This window comes from Heteronotia binoei, chromosome 7 (genome assembly GCF_032191835.1).
Source record: "Heteronotia binoei isolate CCM8104 ecotype False Entrance Well chromosome 7, APGP_CSIRO_Hbin_v1, whole genome shotgun sequence".
In the NCBI taxonomy this organism is placed as follows: Eukaryota; Metazoa; Chordata; class Lepidosauria; order Squamata; family Gekkonidae; genus Heteronotia; species Heteronotia binoei.
Genome location: NC_083229.1, coordinates 81,201,495 through 81,223,864, shown reverse-complemented (window position 1 = coordinate 81,223,864; position 22,370 = coordinate 81,201,495). Strand labels below are relative to the sequence as shown.

The following is a 22,370-nucleotide window of genomic DNA, read 5'->3' as shown; positions in this document are numbered from 1 at the left end:
ATTTTGCTATAAAAATCAGATTAGTATTTCAATCAACTTTTAATATTCAACCATATCAAAGGAAATGCTTGAATGCATTTAGTATTAGTACATCATTTTAAAGGTTATCAAATAGTTTATTTCATCTACATTATATACAGGTCAAGAAAGGCCACAATAGTTATTCAACATATATGCTCCCTCTGAAAGTTGAGGGATTCAGATTAAAGTATCAAAATGAAGTCCACTAATGAAGATCCATACCCAGTGTGCTGTTGCTGAAGCCACAGAAACTATTCTTTTGTAAGGTTGAACTAGCTCTTTCTTAACAGCAAAGTTCAAGGTAACTATTGAAACGTAATTGTATCTGTTATAGAATGCCTTTATTGATGTGCAAGCCCTTCTTGAACATTTGATGCTTTCACTGTCATACACATTAGCTATCATCAGAAGCAACATTCACTGCCTTGGTATATGACTACATTGTGAACTTCAAAAAATACTTTAAGGCGATCACAGCTCTTGCACTAGTTGACAGTCCACTATGAACAATTCTGCTGCATGTAAACATGACTAAACTAGGTAATACATAAAATGTTTATAAAAATATCTTTTAAAAATTATCCTAGTTTTGTAATGTTTACACTTGTAATAAAATACAAAGCACAACCTTTTGGTTGTTACTAGTCCTGAGTTCGCTGCTAATAAAAGTGTCCCATTCTCTTGGTCAAAATCTGCAGCCAGGCAAATAAATTGACAACAGTTTCTTGTTACAGCTTGCTCTAAAGCTTTTACACTTCAAGCAGATTGCTGTCCACTGAGAAAGTTGTATACCAGAAATTGGCTAGTACCACAGTACTGCGTCGCAAAGAGTTTTCCATCAGGAGTGGGATCGGAAAAAGCAATTTCTTCTTTGCTCAAATATGACCCATATATAAAGTTACTCCTGTTTAAAGACACAAAAAAAATAAAGAAGTTGCAAGGGAAATTATAAGAAGCAGCTATACTTCTGATTAAAAATACACATTAAGAAGGTACTCCATATACAAATATTTCTTCTGTATAAAGATCATTTAATACTTCTCAAACAACAAAATAAGTCTGCAGTTTCTCTTTGTGCAACTAGCACATCTTCTAAATAATAAACCTTTGCTAACAGGACTCCTATAACCCTGATTAAACAAGAAGTCTTCTAACACTGAAAAAGTTTCCACAGCTTATCTTTCCTGGTGAATCTTGATAACACAAAATGCTTTGAATATCCTAAAATACTATATAAATGTTAAGTATTAAGAGAACACGTGCATCTTGGATTAAACACCGCCCATGCAAATACTGCAAATTTGCTTACCTAAGGCATTCTAACATTCGAGAAGCTATTTTCTTCCTTCGCATCAGGCTAAATACCCAAATGCGACTAATGCCACATATAGCAGGCTCAGGAGATGTTGAGCAGCACCAAGCTTTCTGCCTTTCAAAGATGACCTTCTCATTTTCAGAACCACCATCTGGGATCTTTTCTTCTATAACTCTATAACCCTAGTGAAAGAATCTTAGTTTTAGCATACTTTCTCCTTGCAAAGTGATGTAAAACTGCTTGTGCAAGATGACCTTATGCGTTATGAAATATTCCTGTTCAAGTTTTCCCTAGGATTATTTTCCATCTAGAACACTGCACATCCCCCCACCCCCTGCTATCACATTTTTATTACTTTGCTTAGCAGGAACAGAAGCAGAAATTGGAAGCTTTTATGTCTCTAACTGAAGTGGAACTACGCAATCTGCTGCTAAATACTTTGAGAAACAAGTCTGTATCAGTTTTACGCAATGTAGTTTTCTAAACTTAGACTGTATACCAGCTATTTTTTACCCAGAATATGTTTGACCTATGTACAGCTGGTGTAATCTTCAAGGCTCCACTTCAGATTTTTCCAGGTTAAGGGAACACTGCCCCCTACAATCTGGTCACTCAATAGCTGAGTGACTGATTCAAATCATTCCATTCATGGGAGGGCCCCTAAAAGGCTGTTGCAAGCAGAAAGTTAAAAAGCTGTAGACTAAGCAACCTCACTAACATGTAAGGAATGAAACTGATTACAATGCCTGCTGTACAAAGGATCCCAGCCTCCTGAGTCAAGCAATGGTCTGGAACATTCTTAGCCAATTAGAATCAGCTGCTGGATCCAGAAAGGTGGGCATTTACAATTCATCACAGTTCTGCTCTTCACAGTAGGAAATGAAAACATGCAGAGTACCACAGAGCTCTTCAATACATAAAAGGGCAAAAGATCAAAATTATAGTTGTTATGGACAACACCCTACTTACCCACTGAATATGCTCTGCAATTAAACAGCCAGCAACTTTTTTATCATTTGAAATAAATAAGAGTGTCTTTGCTCTGGAACATGTAAGAGGAGCTTGCTGAAATCCAAGATCATTATCTACCATCTCTCTAATCTCCTCAACCTGCCAAAAAAAAAGAGTAGAATTATACCCAACAGTGCAAATAGTTCATTTTTTAGTAGCCAACCTTTCTGCTCAGTGTGAGCTGAAAGGCAAGATGAATCACAGCCATGACATCATCCACACACACAAACCCCATCTGGGTTCTCAGCTGAGAAACCCAGTAGCTAACCCGTCTGCTCAGTGTGAGCTGAGAGGCAAAGTGGCTCAGAGCCATGACGCCACCCACACAAACTCCAGCTGGGGAGAGGTGTATTCACAATCAGGAAAAAATCCTGATTGAAAAAGAAATGAATGTGCTCCGCTAAAGTTTTCTGCTTTCTACAAATTCCCTGCCTCTCAAATAGAGTCTCTCTGTAACTAAGCAGCCAACAAAGGAGAGTGTGCAGAATTGAGCTTGAGTATATACACTTTTCCGGCCCAATTGAGCAAAACGGGAACTCTGCTATTGGCAGCCAGCAGTGCCTGTTAAGCTTTGGAGACACCCTATTGGTGTTTCCAAGGCTGGAGAATTCTGCTCCCGCTGTTGCTGGGACGTGCAGAAAACAAGTTGATTGATCAGAGACTGACTGTATGCAAAATGTAGCCATTCACAGACTGCCCACGAACCGTGGTAGAAGTTTGTGGCAATTCATGACAACACAATACAAACATTGCTTCACGAACTGGCCAAAATGTGTCATGAACTTTAGTTCATGAGTTGGTTTGTGCCCATCCTTAGTGGTTACCTCCACTGTCTATCTTGAATTCTCTACTCCTATTCAGTTACACAACTTTTGTCAGTTGCAACATTTTTATAACAACCTGACCATTCATGCATATTAGGTTTGTCTTTTTTCCATGTGGGTGAGAAAACAGTTAAGGCTCTAAAATGCTGACAGGCATTCACAAATTCAAATTTTATATGTGTACATGATTTTATCTGGCTCATATAAAAATCCAAAGATAACTGTGCACCACAAAGATGACATTACCACTAACTGATTTTTCTGACTGCAGTTAAACTTTGTTGACCAAGTTGTAGGTTTCAAATATTTAAGATGAAGTGTACACAGAATTCCTCTCCAAGCGATTAACCCAAGAAGCACCCCTGGAATTAAAAATGACCTACCAATCCAGTGCTCCTGTACTAGTGAGAAATATCTATTTTCTGGAATGCATAACCAAGGATAAAATATACTGCTTTAGAAGTAGTTGTTACCTTTCTCAGGGCATACTTTGGATCATCAGGAAGTACCATTATCATCTTGCCATCAGGATACTCGGCCAAAATCCTTTCTTTTTTCCAGCCCTATAAAAACACATAATAAATATTTGACTAAACATATATTGAATAACCCATTGCTCACAATTATGTCTCTTTCATTTAAAGTGATTATAAAATAATCTATTTCTATTTTGTAGGCAAAAAGCTGAATAAACTTTTATTTGTATGAGCAGACAGAAAACAACTTTATGAAACACAGAAAGGCAGCAAGTTATTTTATGGACATTTTTAATGTTTAAAATTCTTATGTTTTGTTTTGAATAATTTCACCACAGGTTAAATTAAAATTAGCAACCTAGTTTATTAAATGAGCCAATTTTCCAAGCAGTAATAGAGAATATGCAGGCATTAAGGTATATGTGTATGTGTATACCTACCCTTCTGTAAACAGTCAGATGTTTTCAATTGTTGTTTCTTTAACATAGTTACCTCCACAAATATAAAGTATATACATCTTGAAGTACTGGCATGCAAAAGACCTCCAGGAGGTTTTCAACAAATTGACTGGCATGCAGTGTTCAAAATATAAATAATATATTTGGTCACTGGTTATAACTATCATAGTCACAAAATGAGACTATAAAATAATATAGTAACTACCTTCTAAGAACCTAATGGGGAAAGCTGCTATGTGGTGTGTATCTGAAGTTAAACATACTCAAAAAGAGGTAATTAACTCTTCTTCAGATCCACACTGATGGTGATTAATGAGCTGTACCTGCATGGAAAAACAAAACAAAAAGCCACTTAAGTCTATTAAGATGGGACTTATCTGGAAGTTAAGAGTTTTTGCTGGTCAGAAAGAATACTGAAAGTAGTGTTTATAGAAAGAACAAACAAACACTTCACTAGGATTACCTATACTGTAAGCATAAACTTAGAGGCTGGCAGGAGGGGAACTTACTTTAAGCTATTCTGTCTCTAGATATCCCTATGATTTTAAAAAGTTCATCTCATAGCTCATTGACTGCGGTACAAACTGCTTCAGTACTCATTTTCAAGAGAAGACACTGAAGGGATACTACCATCCAATCAGATAAAGACCTTTTAAATGGTCTACAATAGCATAACAAGATTACATTTCATCAATATATTTGGATTTCTATCCCACCCAATTCAGAAGGCAGTTTTAGAAGCCACAAGTATTTTTTTTAATTCTCTCAAATATACTAGTATGTGTTCTTCTTTAAGTTCTTTTATCGTGTTTTCTAAAAAAATAGGAATTTGTATAATTTAAGGCTGCAAACCTATGCATATATGATTTGGGATTAAGTCCTACAGAAATCAACATGGCTTACTTCAGCGTGCACAAGACTGGAAAGTTAAAAACTGAAGCAACAATTTAAAACTCTTCGGTTCAAATTAATATTTGCAGGATGATGGATGCATAAAAGCCATATCATCTGAAAACTAAACTATGCTTATGTGAATCCATGCTCTGTTTGATTGCTTGTTACTTTCACAGCCTTCTTCTAATTGAAAATTAAGTAAAATGCTGGATTCTGTTTGAAATGGAAAGACTCCTGCTACATAAGAAAGAGCCTTGGATTTAAGCCAGACAAGCTGTTATGCAAAACAAAAATGACATAAAAACTAAATTCCCTTTGCTTACATGAAGAATACAACCCATTAAGCCTTTGTGAGAATCCAACATATATATACAAGTTGGATCCTACAGCAAACTTGTAGAAGGAATTTTTTCTGCTTCCCCCTGCAGTCTCCTACACCAGCTTCTCAAAACCTGCACCTGAAAGTCAGGGGAACAGTGAGATGCCATGGACGGGTGGGAGCAGGGCACTGTAGCCTTATATGGAAACTGCAAAGTTCACATTTCAGAGATCTAATCCAAAGCAATTCATTTTCATCAAAGTAAACTGATGCTCTAACCACTCCACATTTTGGCTACTCATCCATATTTCTTTCACCTGTCCCAATCCCATTCATCCATATGCTCCAACACTTTGTAAATGAGTGGTTCTACTACTACTGTATTGTCAACTTCTGAACACTTGTGCAGAAGATCTAATAGGAAAGGACACCTTAATTATACTTGAGCAAATCTATACAGCTCACAAAATACTTATTTTTGTTTGATTTATATTCCACCCTGCCCACAATTGGGCTCAGGGCCGGTTACCCAAGTCAACTCAACAAATGTAGTGACTGTAATATACAAAAAATAGGTTTAAATAGTTACAACAGGATTAAAAACAATCTAAAAACAGCCCTAGGGCATTAGATGACTAAATATGATTGCGCTGTAGATGATACTGTAGTGAGAAACTCATTCTTAAAACTTTTAATTAAACCTTAAAACTTTTAATTAAACCTTCAATCAATATTGGGAATCTGATCATGAATCTTAAAAATGATGAGAAGGATTTTTATTAGAGACAATTATTTTCCTCCAGTACTGCATGAAATATATATATATATATATATATATATATATATATATATATATATATATATATATATATATATATATATATATATATATATATATATATATTTGCAAGAATCAACGTCCAGATTGTTTACCAAGCTTCACTCAAAGGACAAGGAAAATGAATATTAAAATGTTTTGAGAACATTTATAAATGATATGTGCATTTGTGGTTTTAGTTATTATAGTTCTGGATTGCAAAGTCAATGATAGAAAATTTCCTGCACAGGTTCACATCCTTTTCCGTCAGTGGTAACAGTACCACTGGATTTTACAGGTTCAGCTATAGAATTGTTGTCCATGGAGATGGAAGATAAGTTATTGCACTCATTCAGGTTAATAAGTAAACTAGCTCTGACTTACTCATGGTTACACAACAAAATCATGACAGAAATGTAAAAAACTAGATGGAAATTTGAAGATGCAAAGAAAACTTCCCTAAGACCACACCTTAAGTCCAAGCACAAAATCCTTTCTCTCAGAGAGAACTGGAGAGAATATTTCTTATAGTTCAGCTGTTTGCTTCCATAGCTCCTCTCCACCTCCTGCTAAGCACATTGAGTGTGGACATCTTGATAACAGTGCTGCTGCTGGTTTCTAATCAGCAATATAGCCAACAACTGAAGTGAGAATAAAACTCAGATGGAAGGAACGACTACGAACAGACTATTCTGATTCAGTCTGAACTGGCTGTCACAGGAAAAATAAACCCCTTCTGTTCCTCATCTCCAGGTACTAATTTATTTTACTTCTTTAAAAAACTTATTCTCTATTTAAACTTCTGAGGTGTCTTATAAAAGATACAATATAGGTTAAAATTACTGTTGTGCCTAGTTTACTCTACATTTAGGTAAAATACAATATATGCCGGTGTAGCACTTTCTCTCTCATTTTGTATAGTATTTCAAATGTCTTTAGAAATTACAAAGGAGATTGGGTAATCAGTCTCCACACCGTGGCTCTATAAAAATGCACCGGCACCAACTGCTTGGGGCAAACAGGAAAGCTTGCCAGTTCTAGTGGAGCTCTAAAGAGAAACAAGAAGAAAAAAATGCCAATTACTGTACAGAAAGGATAATTTTCCTATTCTTACAAAGAACTAGATTTTTCTGTGTAGAATTTCTCTGCTGCCCATATCTCAGCATCAGGAACTTTTTTCTATCAATTCTAATCTAATGCTTCATATTAAAGCTGGATGTTTTCTTACTCAAACCCTACCAAAGCCATGATTTTAGGCAAGCTTTAAGCAAACCCCCTGTAGCTGCAATATGTATAATGACATGCTTTATAGGGCTGTTGAAAGGATTAGTGTGATAATGAATGTGCCAAACACCTGCTAAAAACACTATATAAGTGCCAGCATTAAATCAGAAAAAAATAAGGGATGTAATGAAACACAGAACTCTCAACCTCTCATGTTTAGGCCCTGTTTATCTCAGTCCCCAGTGCTAAAAATACTCTGTGTTTACATAGGGGAGCCGATTAGTCATAGAAGAGTTTAATTGCTAATATTGATCATCAAGCTACACAAATATTTTCAGGAAAAATAAAAATAAAAGCTCAAAACATGCTTTAAAATATCTAGGTTGACTGCACTGTGTGTAAGTAACCAATATATGACAGACAAGCCATTTTGGAATATGTGGGATACTACTCAGACTGCCAAATTTAAAAGGAGGAAAGTTGCAACATGTGAGAATTCCTTTCAAAAAATTTTCAGCATTTTGAATAGTACCTCATGAAATTCTGAAGACGGAATTTCTGTGTGATACACAAATGAAGTGGCTTAATGAGTTTAGTTCAGTTCTCCTGGAGGTCTTACCAATGCCAATGCAGAATAAGGAAGGTAACATGTGATAAAGAAAACTAATGTCATTAATTCTTATTTCAGTTAGTAGGGGAGATCAGCTTTGTATAGTATAAGATCCTGTACAAAGCTTGATATTCTAAATTAGCAATTTTATATGCAAATATATTTTAAAAGTTATATCGAAAGTGTGCCCCATTTAATTTCTGTTTACATTTTAAATGTAAATGGTGATCACTATTCATGGCATTGTAAAGAAACCAATGTCCAACTTTATGTCAAATGCTGAGTATTAAGCTATACTGTAAGACAACTTTAAAGGAAAAAAATATCAAGACAGGTAAAAAATGCATAAACAGTGTATTCATAACTGACTAACTTCCAAAGACATTTTTAAACAGATCTGACTTTTATAAAAATGTTTGTTAAATGAAACATAATCAACATCCAGAAGAATTCTAATTGATAAATATAGCAAAACATTCCCCCCCCCACCAAATTCTTGGTTTTATAAAAGAAATGCGGTCATCTTACCACATATTTTACAGCACTTATAAACTGATTGTGGAAAAGAAGATGATGTGTTTCATCCTCAGGATTTGAAGCAGTATAAAGCATTCCACAAATACTGCAGGAAATGGCTCCAAACCTTTTTTGCCCTGCATCCTAAGTAAAAGAAACATATTGCTTATGCTATACAAAAGATTTATCTAAATAAAGAGGCTAAAAGAATATGAACATTTGCAATTTCATGTTGCTACTAAGGATTTTTTTTTAAGTATCATGGCTGAGAATAAACTTCAAGTGCTCTGGTCAAGTGCTCCAGCCCCATAACTACACTAGCAACTCCAGTAGCAACAAACAAACATCCGTTAAACAAGATCCTTCATTCCTTATTTATAACAGGTAGGGAGGGATGGTATACTGTTCCAGATCCTACAGCTGCCTTGGCTAGTGAAATCAGTTCAAAAATCCTGGGGCAAGGGATAGAGAAGTCTTACATCTGGTACCCTCCATTAACATGAGTCCTCAGAGAAGCCAGATTTCAGGTACATAAATATGATACACAAATACACACATAGGGTTCCCTGATCCTGAGGAGAAATTCTCTAAACACTACCAGTGCATAGAAAGTCACCCTGATCAGGAATGGAGCAAGGTAAGTAAAAGTTATGTTTCTCATAATTAAAGTATAGATTTTCACAGGCATCCCACCTCAACTAAAAGATGTTTGCTTTCCATCTTTCATTCACATATTTAAAAGCCAATAGCTATTATGGGTGGCCAGGATATCTATTTTAGACACAAAGAATTTGAATGTGGGCACGAAGCCACGAGAGAGGCTTCTCTCTCTCTCTAGTTCAGGGTTCCCAAGGGCAACACTGTCATTTCTCCCATGTAAGTAGATACCATTCATTTCTATATGGAAAAAAGCTTCTCTGCACCCCTTCACATGTATAGCCCATCCTGGGTTTTGTTTCTTGATCACACTAGACTAGAGTATGACAATGTTTAGACTGGGCTTGACAGATGTATGTATTTACAACTGGTGGTTTCTTAAAGACGACAAGAGCCATAACATAATGCACACATCTATTAAGAAAGCAAGCGCAGATCATGAACCTTACGAAATTCTATAGCATAAGTTCCTTGGCTGCCATCCTGAGGAGTAAGACATGAAGGGAGGCAGTTGGTAGATACATTTGAATTATTGGGATTTTTCCCTTTAGCTGAGAATGCAGCAGCTCCTGTTGCCAAACACTCTTTTATACTTACTGGATGCTTGGTACTGGGATCTGCTGTGGCAAGAAGATTCAGAAAATCCCAAGTGTACACACACTCTATTGGCTGTAAGAAGACTAATGCACATAATTTACTGTTTACGGAAGCTTATGCCCCCTTATAGTTGTGGTGTTATTTTTGTTATTAAAGAGTAATGTCCTAAACATATAGCTAAAACCAGAGATTATATGAAGAGAAGACACAACAGCTGCATAATGATGCAAAGTTTCAGTACTGAAACAATCTCTTTATCATATAAATAATCACTGTGAAGAGAATACCTCCCTTGATACAACAACCTATTTTAAGAATTCATTTATCCCTTTTCAAAGTTGATAGACTCTAAACTGCCTTCACTTGCCATATAGCCAACTGCCTTCCCCATTTTAAAAAAAATGTTTTATGAACACAAAGATAAAGGCACATTTTAAAGATATTTTGCTTAAAATAATGAGCAGAAAGCTTAAAATTTAGAATGCACACACTCACTATGATTAGCTGCTTATCACCATCTTTTGATGCTTCTCTTAGTTTTTGAATATGTTCTTCTGAGGAATGGAAACCATCACATTTTGACAAGGATGTCTTTGCCAAGCATGTCCTTTAAATATAAAAAAAATGCATGGGATTCATAGTTCAGTATTATAACTGTTCTTTGCAAATGTTTAGCTTGCAAAATATAAAACATTAATGGAAAGAGACTGTGGACTATAATACTATGTAACAGATATATAGTACCTGTTGCTGAATTCATTATCCAATTATGACATTTCTGCATTGTTTAATATGTCATGTTGAAACTTAAGCTTTATTTCAGTTTTCTAAAATCCTAATTCTATTACATTGCTTATATCCCATCGTGCTGACTACATCAATTTACAGAGTGTAATTCACCTTGAGTCTCAGTGAGAAAGGCAGACTATAAGTAACATCAACAAATAATTAAAGCAAAGTAACTAAAACCAATTTTAATTACCAATAACTATATCAAAAACTCTTTAATTATATAAAAAAGCAACCACAATTAATTTTATTTAAAAGCAAGCATGACTTGCAACAGCAAATGTTTACATATCACATTCATTTGGCAGACTAGGATTGCATCTGTAGCGAAAAAGAACTGCCTCCAGGAAAACCAGGGCATTGTGTATGCCCTGACCTGGATGGCCCACGCAATCCCAACCCTGTCAGATCTTGGAAGATAAGCAAGGTTGGTCTGTCTTAGTATTTGGATGGGGAGACCATGAAGGAAGTGCAGTACAGCCTTGCAAACGTAGGCAATGGCAAACCACCTCTGATTGTCTCTTGCCTTGAAAATCCTATAGGGTGACTCCATAGGGTTTTCAAGGCAAGAGACTCACCATAAATCAGGCACTTTCCACCAACACATAACAGTGTACACATATACCTCTACCTCAGCCTTTTCACAGGAATGGCAAAGCAACCTATACAGAAAAACCTCTAGTCTTGGCAGAGATCTATCTCTTCAAGGGTTTCAGTCAGGGGAGACCAGGAAGTTTCTTTCTGACAATTTAGCCTGCAAACCACTTCATTTCAATTTCTAACATTAAAGTGAGAATGTGAAGAGAGAAAGTACTGTTCTTGCATCCTTTATTTAAAAATTCCTACAACAAATAGTTGAAACAGGCTTTGAATTCCACTGACTGAGATAAGATAGGCATGTAGATATTTAAAATCCATTAATTTGAAGAACTAAAGGAGAAACCAAAACCATGCATCCCAACCCCACCCTCCCAAAATACTATACCTGCTCTCAGCTGCCTCCGAGGATTTATTTGTGAACAGAGTCCGAACCAACTGCTTGGGAGCAGGAACTAAAAATTAATCAATAAGTTATGTTATTACTGCCTTGATACTCTTCATTCATGTACATACAATAAACAGAAGACACTGTAAGTCTGAAGACAAAAAACAGAACATGTACTTGAAGTAACCCTTAAATACCTGAAACAAATTCTACTTCTATGAATGGATCCTGCTAGCTTTTCAGCCAGCTTGAGAAGTAGGAAGGTGCCCTCTGAGACCAAAAAAAAACTTTTGTGGGGGCTGTAGGACCCTCAAGGACAAAAGTCACAGAAGATGTAGTAAACAGAAGAATCCATAATACTGTCCAACAGAAATTCTGGCAAAATTCAGCACTGTGTAATCTCCACCTTTGTAAATACAGTTTTAATACAAGTAGTACATCTGCTACAGACTCATGTACCCTTTTAGATGTGCACGAGTCTGTACCAGATGTACAACTTGTATTAATTTTGAGCTCTTACTGCATTGTTTTCTACAGTTGTAATCCCATTTTCTGCAGTACTTGACATATCACAACTGATACTTTTTTGCAGTTTCGAATATTTGTAATCCTAGTCCTATTGCAATTATTAGAACTCTTGTACAATTTGATTACCTTGTTATACACCATGTAATCTACCATGAATCTCAGTGAGAAAGGTGGGTTATAAGTAAATAAAACTGTTGAAGAGGGAAGAAGAAGAAGAAGAAGAAGAAGAAGAAGAAGAAGAAGAAGAAGAAGAAGAAGAAGAAGAAGAAGAAGAAGAAGAAGAAATTGGATTTATATCCCGCCCCCCACTCCGAAGAGTCTCAGAGCGGCTCACAATCTCCTTTCCCTTCCTCCCCCACAACAGACACCCTGTGAGGTGGGTGGGGCTGGAGAGGGCTCTCCCAGCAGCTGCCCTTTCAAGGGCAACCTCTGCCAGAGCTATGGCTGACCCAAGGCCATTCCAGCAGGTACAAGTGGAGGAGTGGGGAATCAAACCCGGTTCTCCCAGATAAGAGTCCGCACACTTAACCACTACACCAAACTGGCTCTCCAGAAAGAAATGTACTGTCCTACTGTTGCTTTAGGAATTGATTAGAGTCTAATGTTAGTATTATGAACTATAAAAAATTTTAATCTCAATTTTTAACCTTTATCATTAACTGTTGGTGGGCTAAAATTTTAAAATCACTTATTTAATATAAGTACAAGAAAGTAACCAAATAATCATAAATGTAACTGTAAAATAATCCAAGAGTCAAGAGCAGTAAGGCTTAAAGTAAACCAGGTTGTACTGTGCCTGAATGATCTTCAGATTCATTTTAGCTTCTACTTAAAAATTCAGTATTTTTCTCTGGAGGATTTTCAACCAAGAATCCTAAAAGCATTAGCCAGCAATTCCTTCTTAAACAAGGGATGGGATCATATAAAGTTATGTATTTCCTTAAGTGAGCTGGATTAAGAAGACCGTAGACTTATACCCCGCCCTTCTCTCTGAATCAGTATCTCAGAGCGGTTTACAATTTCCTTTATCTCCTTCCCCCACAGCAGACACCCTGTGGGGGTGGGGCTGAGAGAGCTCTCCCAGAAGCTGTCCTTTCAAGGACAACTCCTACAAGAGCTATGGGCAGGGCAGACCAATTGTTAAGTATATGGTTCATATAAACAAATATTAATGTAGAGAATATTTATGGAACAGAAGCACTTCCAACAAATATTTATAAATTACAACATGCAACCCAGATGATTTATGCAACTTTAATGTGTATTGGTTGGAAAACAGTATTACCCTTCACAGAATAGCTGAAATTCTTATTTGGAAAACTGTAGCAGCTCCAGGTAGTAAAGCTCAACAACTGAACATAGCTACAAATGTCCAAAGGCAAATCCATTGGGAAAAGATCAATGAGCTTGGTGTATTTTCTAGAGGAGACCTGTACAACCTAGGACACACTAAACTAGACACAGCTTGCCATACATAGGATGTTATATATGGAGCTCAATAAATCCCATTTTACCATCTGCTTGGGTTGTGTGTGTGTACACACAAAGGGTTTTCCACCTCTGCTTAGGTTCTGTGGTTTGTCTTGATGAATCATGTGCTGGTGCACACATGTCCTAAAGGCAACATAAAATACACTAGCACTTTTCAGATGTTTCAGAAATCAGCTTTTATCTTTTTGACGGAGGCAGGAGATATTTAAAACAATGCAAAAATGTATATTGAATTAAAAGTTAGAATATACTTTCCAAATATAAGAGCATATCAACAATGAATTAAGACGTTTAGAGAATCTGTTAAGTGTCCTCACTTGGAGATTCGCAAGTCTAATCAGGCATCTGTCAGGGATGGATTAAGCAGACATTAACCTGCTAAAGCAAAGAGTTTGATTTGGTGTTTCACTGTACCTTTTCAAGCCTATGGGTCTACAGCTGCAGCTACTAAGCACAGATAAACTTGTAATATAAAATAATTATCAAATTTAGTTTTATTTATCTGTACATTGTCTGCTTAAAAAAAACACATTTGTGTGCAGGCACTTGTCCGCAAACCAGTTCCTTTTCGTACCACTGATATTAACTATGAAATTCCAAGAACAAGCTGATTTGCAGACTACTGGTTTTTATTATTCCAAATGATTAATTATGGTGACTTAAATGATCCTCTAAACCAGTGTGTTGTAGTGGTTAAGAGTGTCAGACAGGGATCTGAGAGACCCAGATTTGAAACCCTGCTCTGCCATGGAAGCTATCTGGATGACCTTGGGCCAGTGCAGGGCCATAGCCAGCGGAGGTGGGGCTGAGGGCAGCACCTCCTATCAAATTTGCAGCATCCCCATATAATCTTCCTATCTGAAGCACAGACCCAGTGGTGGGGCTCTGAGGCCTCCTCCTCCTTTCTCCATGTGTCTTTGTCTTTAGTGGCTCTTCCAGGTAGGCTAGCAGGGTACAGGTGAGAGGCTGCCTGAAGACCAATCCAGCAAGGTCATGCCAACCCCTCAGCGAGGCACAACCAGTGGCGAGTCCTTCCTCCCTCCTGCTGGCACTTTGATCCCCTTATCACCACTGCTGCCTTTCTCGTCCTCTGGCTGAATGGCTCACCTCGCTCCCCCTTTTCCGGTTTTGTACTGCTTTGCCCGAAAGCACTCTACTTCGAAGGGTGCTTGGACTGGCACTAAAGTAATTTAATTTTCCTTTAATTTAATTGCCCCCACTAAAAAAAAAAACAACAATTCCTGGATACAGGCCTGGGCCAGAGACACATAACCTAATCTATCTCATGTTAATTTGCCACTGGGAAGAAAACAGGGGTATACATAGAGTAAATATATAAAGTAAATAATTGTCACACTTCCCCTGTAATGTAACAGAACTTTTTTCTTTCATAAATAGAATTCAACCACTACGACCTTCCCACAGAAGTTAAAACATTCTGAAGATATATGGACTTGCATTTTAACATGTACCTTGAGGTTTGTTTTCTACAGTATCTTTTTTTGCTTGTTTTGCTGGAGGTGGTGCAGCTTCACTGTCGATGGTGATTTTCACTGGTGTACTTTCTGGACTTGTGTCCAGGTGTAAATTAAAGCTCTAAACAAAGTGTTAAAATATATAATTGTAGTTAAATTGTCACACTATATGACAACCTACTAATACTGCCAGGTAGAATACAATGATCTAAAAAGAATGCTCAGGTTAACTATTCCTATGACTTCTTATTCTGTGCTGAACACAGAGGTCATTGCCATAAGACTGAATTACAGAAAACAGCAAGAATCAAGCGGCAATACGTTTTCCAGAAAACTTTCTGTAATAGATAACTGCATTGTGGTGCTTCCCTGTAAATTGTTTACACTCACATTAAAATGTGATTAGGTTGCGGTAGGCTGCAGATCAGAAGTCTTCAGTCTGTAGACCTTGTGAGTGCTTTCAGAATTTTTGGAAAAAAGAATGGCTGCCATCACAAAATGGCTGCCATGGGGGAGAATTACAAAAAGCCAAGTATCCCCATACAATGGGGCCGCTGTTGTTGAAATAGTTCTCCTGCAAGTATAAAATTGATACCTCCTGCATTCCTCTGAAGCATCTGCTCTGCTTTGGGAGATAGACTCTTTGGAGAGGATACGAATGGGTGTCAGGAAACCCACTAGTGGATACTATGTTGCTCATGATTGCTACCATTAAGAATTCAGTAATTACAGAATATTTCCTATAACATAATTCTCCAGAGGTACTAGCCATGAATCAGATACTCTCCTATTGACTGAACCACCTGTCGCTCAATCTTAATGGAGAGCAACCCCTCCCCTCCAGCCCCAGGATAGACAAGGATTGAGCCACTGCTTTGCAGAGGTGAAAAAGAAAGCCCTCTCTCAATTGACTGAGGGAGGGAGGAGGGAAAGAGCCAGAGACAGCCTTCCCTCAATTGGCTGAGGGAGGGAGGAAGGAAAGAGCCAGAGAAAACCTTCTCTCAATTGGTGGGCTCCTCCCCCTCCTCTTCTGGAAGGGAAACAGTCAGAGATGGGGGGGGGGGGAATGGCATCCTGTGGCAGCAGCCCAGATACAGAGAGAGGGGGAGGGAGAAAAGAAGGGGGAGGGAAAGCCAGAGAGAAAGAGAGAGAATAAAGTCCTGTGTTTAAGACCAACAACATTATCAGAGAGAGATTACTGGTCTGAAAGGTAGCACTAAAGACCTTTGAGGGAGGACTTATTGGGCCCAGTCCTGATTAGGGCTGCCAGTACCAGGTTGATGGGTAATTCCTGGAGATTTTGTAGTGGAGCTTTAAGAGGGCAGGATTTGGAGAGGAGAGAAGCCTCAGCTGATTATAATGCCATAGAGTCCACCCTCCAAAGCAGTTATTTTCCCCAGGGGTAGAGAGATCTGTTGTCTGGAGTTCAGTGGTGATACTAGAAGATCTTCAGGCTCCATCTGGAGATTGGCTACCCTAAGCCTGGCTGCTTGCTACTATTCAACAGCAGCCTCCTTATGGCAGCCAGTGTGGCACAGGAGTTAGCACTTCAGAGCAGGGTCTGTCAGACCCAGGCTCTTGCTGTGGAACCTGACTGGGTGATTTCAGACCAGTCACAGACTTTCACATTAACCTACCTCACAGGGTTGTTGTGCACATCAAAAGGGGAAGAGGAGAATGATGTTAGTTGCTTTGGTCCACACTGTGGAGAAAAGACTATACTTTTCCTAGGTAGAGGCTGCAGGGAGGAGGGGAGATGGAAAACTGAACTTAGATCAGTTCACCTACAGAAAACAGGCACCTGGGGGGAGGCACTTGCCCAGAGCCTCTTTCTAGAGTCCATTGTATTTTTCCTCACAATGGGCCTTATTCCTACTTATATAATAATTAGTAATAGTAGTATTAGAGAATACTTCATTTTAAACAGATTACACTATGATAACTGCTTAAAATGTCTCATTAAATATTACTACTGTTTAAATATTCTGTTATATACAGAATACAACAAAGATGTTATATATAGCAGTATATATATAGCACCATATAGCAGTATTAAAATTTATTACCTCATCTGGAGTTGGCTCTGGCTTTGCCTCCAATACACCATTTTGGGTTGCCTGTCCAAGACATGGCTTTGTCTCTTTAGCTTGGAGCCTTTCAAAACCAACTGCATTGTTCTGCTCACATGATGAATTACCGCTATGGTATGATCGTATCAATTTTCTCTGGACTTCCTCATCTGCAGCTGGCTCTAGCATTCGTTTTGCCTCCAATGCACCATTTTTGGTTGCCTGCATAGTGATCTGTCCAGGACATGGCATTGTCTCTTTAGCTTGGAACCCTTCAAAACAAACTGCATTCTTCTGCTCATATGATGAGTTACTACCTTGGCATGACTGTATCAGTTTCCTTTGGACTCCTGGTAGGTGCATTTCTGTTTCTTGCTCACCCTCTGGAACACTGCAATTTAACAAATCACTTTTCAGAGTACATAGGGAATTTGGGATACTTTGGTTCACATGATTAGACTTTGTCAATTTTATTTTGGTCCACTTAGAGTTCTTGTTCGTTGTGCTATGTCTGCCATTCACAATGCATTTCACAGACATTCCTTTTTTGCTGGGGAAAAAGCGCTTGTGTTGAAAGTTCTGATTAGTTTCCTCATCAGGAATAATAGCAGTTTGTGCCAACTCCACTGCTGCATCTTTTTCTTCTTCTTTTCCACACTCAGTATTAGAATCTCTTTTTACTTCCACTGTGTCTGATTCAATCTCACCTGCAATTTCTTCACACAGCTCAAGAATACTAATCTTTCTAGATTTCATCACATCTTCTGATTGATGAGTGGGTTTTGAACTCAGAGATGCCAGCAAAATTTTCTTTGCTTTTACCCTGATTTTTCCATTTTTGTGTATCAACTCTTTTTCTTTACTTACTATATCGTCAGTTGATTTCACAGAGCAGGAAATTGTATTGACATGTTCATTCATAGGTTCTTGAAGACTGCTGTCAATATTACTTTTTGATTCTCCGAGATTATCTTGAGAAGTAGTCAAGTAAGTCTGTTTAGGATCCACTTCATGATGTTTTTCTTTCAAAGAACTTATTTTCTCTAAAATATTTTTTTCTTTCCTTTTATTTTTACATTCATCATTTTCCACAGGGTTTTGTTCCATGTTTGGTTTTATAGACTTCTGCTTTTCCTTTTTAATATGTGATATCTGTTTTTTCATTTGGGAATGCTGCTTCTCTGAAGAGGAAATTCCTTCTTTAATTTTTCTGCTACATAAGGCCATTTTAGGCACATCAGATAACTTCTGCAATCTCAATGATCTTCTAGTTTGATGTTCATCATGTGCAACACACTGCCGTAAGTTAGGAAGGTTCTGTACTGCCTCCAGTGATGCTTCTTTTATTTTTCTGGAATTGAGGAACTTTTCTTGCTTAATTTTGACAGAATTTTCATTAGAATTACTAACTGTTGACCTTGTAAAACTCTGCATTCTGTGATCAGATCTGCAAGGTTTTTTGTCATATCTGGTGTTAGCCCGTGTCCGTACAGTGCTCTGTGAATCAGAGTTGTTTGTGAAAGTATTTTTCTGGACCTCTAAGTTAGCACTGCTGCTTTTCAGAAGTTTACCAGTTTTAGTATTTCTATCATTCTTGGAATTTTCCTTTGCTACTTTTGTTTGGGAATTCAGATTCTTATGAGAAGTTGCAGTATGCAGTGCTGAATGCCGATTACAAAGAAGTTCAGTAGAACATTTTTTAACACCTATAGATGACTTCAATTTTTGCCTCCTGCTTTCTACAGAGGTCTTATTTGTGATGGCAATGGATCTCCCCTTCCCTCCAGAACTTGTCTTAGTGGAAGTCTTTCTGGTGCCCAAACAGCCAGCATGATTTATTTTGGAAGATTTCACAGATGTTTTTGTAGATCTAACTGAAGATTTGAAGGATATTCTTTTCACACATAGTGTTTTACAAGGTTTTTTTGTTAATTCATCTGAAGGCAGCTTGGAGCATTTCTGTGTTTGTTTGGCGCATACAGACTGAACGGGTGGCCTCTTAATGGTTTTATTTGTGGTTGACCTTTTTGTTTTGTTCAGTTCTTTCCTTGATGTTTCCTTTTTATTGGATACATGTTTGGCATCAAGCAACTTTCTTTCTTTGTTAGTTGCAACCAATTTGCTATTCCTATCCAGCTTTCTCTGTTTAGCAGGGGGTTCTACTAGGACAGATTTTCTTTTTTGTGCTGCCATTTCTGAAAACACAAACATTAAGTCATTTCTCCAGTCATGACTCTTATCAGATTACCAAAATATAAAGTTTAACATGATGACCTGACTTACTTACAGGTACCGTGTTATAAGTGAAAGTCCCAACAGAAGAAAAATATGCTGTGTCAAATACATTCCTTATCAATTTCCATCCAAAGACAGTAGTACATATCTCCTAAGGGCAACACAAAAGAACAAAACAAGCTAACTAAAATAATGAAATTTTTTTACAGAGGTCCCAATTTCATCTACTCAGTTGTATGTATATTGACTCCTACAATTTCAAAGACTTAACTTAAGCTTATTATTAACCTAACTTAACCTAAACATTGCATCTTACATATTACTACACTTCATGGAATTTACTTCCAAGAAAATGCATTGAAGTTTGCATGAGTCTTCAATTTCTATGAAAAGCAGAGAATCTTTTACAAGTCACGTAATACTAAGCAGAATGATTATGTAGTTGTATATTACAAAACAGTGCACAATTTGGTAGTGGGTCAGAATTCCATAGCCTGATCATCTAAGATTTTGTTTTTGCTTTATTTCAAGTGCAAAGATAAACCTGCCAAATAAAATTTCAGAAGCCAGAGCAAAGGCGTAGTATCCCCTCTTACAAGGGAGAAGTATTTCAGTATTCTGCATAATTCCCTGGACTAAGACAAATAATTTGTGTAATAGAGAAAGATATGTACAAATTTACATAATTTAGGTATTTGTCACAAGTACAAGGTACACAGTCTTAGCTGTGCTTGACAACTGGAAAGAAGGCATTTGATGTGCAATCACATGGGAAAACAAGCAATATTTTTTTCTGTACAGTCAGTTCGATACTTGCTACAGCATCAGCAAATAGAATTTTAACCTTCTAACTAGTGCAAGAAAATTCCTTAGCCTGTGACAGTACATGGTTTCCATGCCTGCAAGACCCTGTAGACAAGGCCAGGTTTGTAAGGCAGAAACCTATGTCTCTTCAAAGACTAGCCGCATCATGAAGAAATTATTATGTTTACCTTATTACAATTTTATTCCATCTGTCTTCTTTGCTCAGTGTGGGCTCCCTTTTATTCTTATGACAGCAAAGTTAGAGTGGAAAGTAAATAAGCCAAGGTCACCCAATGACTCTCATGATTAAATTGGGATGTGGTTCTACTCTAATATTCTGGCCACTACTCTACCTATAAGAAATCATTAACATGCAATACACAGGAGTTCATACTAATCCACAAAATACCATAAACACTAAGAAAATCATTTTTCTTAACTATTTTCTAGTGTGCTGTAGGGCTCCCTTGTACATCATGCTTTCAGATACATACCCAAGATTTTAAATTGTCCCTCAAAAATTCACGCACAATACTTGTCACAAAGCCAGAACTGGCTGCTGCTTCCAGATCCATGGCCGGCCAGTAGCACACCCAAGCTTACTAATTACTGCATAGTGAATCTATTGGGCAGATCCATGTTTTACAGCACAAACCCAAAGGCTGCATATACATCAGAATTTACTTCAAAGCACATGCAGCACACACATCTTTAAAATATACTTGAGAATCTCAACTGCACAGCACATACATCTTTGAATACCTGCACACACGTTTGGCTCAGTCACTTGTACCCGGGTGTCTAAAGGCGGATGCCACCCAAAATTTACATTCTGCACTGAATATCAGTGTTCGCACACAGCAATTATATATAAAGTGTGTGGTCGTCCTGCAAGACAGGGCAAGAACGCATACAGGGGCGGCAATTCCACTTATCGGATTAGGCCCTCGAACATCGAATCACCTTACAGCACACCTCCGTTTCAGACGCCACAAAACAAGACCGGAATTTTAGGAAAGACGGGCTGCGTGGCAGGGAGAAGGAAATGCTGGAACCGCGAGCAGCGTCTCTGTTCCCCCCTAAGGGTGTATTTTAGGTCGAGAAAATGGGGCAGGTTGCCAACCCAACCCCATTTCCTTGCCCACGTTCAACAAAGCCAACTTCGTAGGCTCAAGGCCAGGGAGGGAAAAGCAGCTGAGGGGAAGGCCAAGCCGCAGCAGTATTTCTTGCAATTATTTTGTTTGTTTCCGCTCCCGTCCTCAAGAGGAGGGAAAGCGACAGAATTGGCATTTACCTCTCTGGAGGAGGGTGGTCCGCAGACTGAGCCTCTTTCACACCAGGCAGGGCGAAGGGGAACAAAATCAGCTCGGCGCGCGGCCCTCGCAGTTGCCTCCGAGTCACTCGCGCAGGTTCCTCATGTCACCCGGCCGGCGCCTAATCGCAGACAAGAGCAAAGAAGGAAGCGACTAAAACGCCGCTTCACATCCGGGTATTTTGACCAGTCCAAAGAGCTACAGTCAAAAACAGTTCCCCAAATGCTTTTTTTGGTTTGCGCTTCCATGTGCGTGGGGGGGGGGGGGTAAGACTGGGTGGAGATAACCAAGAATCGATGTCGAAAGGAGAGCAAAACAGTAAAAATTTAGGCAGCGCATTGAAATAAGCATACTCTGCGCTCCACAAAGTAAAATAGATGCCTGATTAGGATCATTTCTTCTTTTCCCCAGCAAGGTTTTTGTGCATTTAGAAACATGACTGGCAGAAGTTCAACAAATGGAGATGCTGCATTTCTTAAGGTCTTCTGCAGCAGGAGCTCCGGACCCTCTTTAGCTATGGTAGTTGAAAGCATCCCAAAAGAGTGGAAGCCAAGCTACACACAAGGAAGGCAAAAAAAATAGGGCCAAAACAACACACGCACGCCAGGAAATCATGACTGCCTTCTGATGACCCCTAGTGGGGCTTGGACATTTCCGAGAGCTGGCGTGCTATTGCCTGCCTCTGTGTTCTAGCCCTGGTATTCCTTGGAGGCCTCCTATCCAAGTACTTGCCAGGGTCAGCCTTGCTTAGCTTCCAAAATCTGACATGATTGGACTTGCCTAGACTATCCAAGTCAGGGGGGAAATGTTTATAAAGGTTATTGAAAAGAAGGATAAACAAGTGACTATAAATGTAGCCAACAGATTACCCAAAATCAAGCCACAAACAAAACAACAAAGCTAGCTTAACCTTACACAGTTTTGGAATCTTGTTAGGTGGCA

General features: G+C 38.2%; 1 protein-coding gene across 2 annotated transcripts; it reads right to left on the bottom strand.

The window, feature by feature from the left end:
• Positions 1-20: 20 nt before the first annotated feature.
• Positions 21-21,513, bottom strand: ESCO1 (establishment of sister chromatid cohesion N-acetyltransferase 1). Of its 2 annotated transcripts, XM_060243912.1 has the most exons (11): positions 21,410-21,513; positions 19,360-19,462; positions 17,074-19,271; positions 15,005-15,128; positions 11,514-11,580; positions 10,235-10,346; positions 8,498-8,629; positions 3,645-3,734; positions 2,306-2,446; positions 1,331-1,518; positions 21-925 (listed from the first exon to the last, which is right to left on the bottom strand). In XM_060243912.1, the coding sequence occupies exons 3-11, from the start codon at positions 19,267-19,269 to the stop codon at positions 778-780; spliced, it is 3,198 nt and encodes a 1,065-aa protein (XP_060099895.1). In that variant the 5' UTR covers positions 19,270-19,271; positions 19,360-19,462; positions 21,410-21,513; the 3' UTR covers positions 21-777. The 2 variants fall into 2 exon arrangements, with proteins under 2 accessions (XP_060099895.1, XP_060099894.1); XM_060243911.1 differs by lacking the exon at positions 21,410-21,513 and having other exon boundaries at positions 19,364-19,464.
• Between the last annotated feature and the right edge of the window lie 857 nt (positions 21,514-22,370).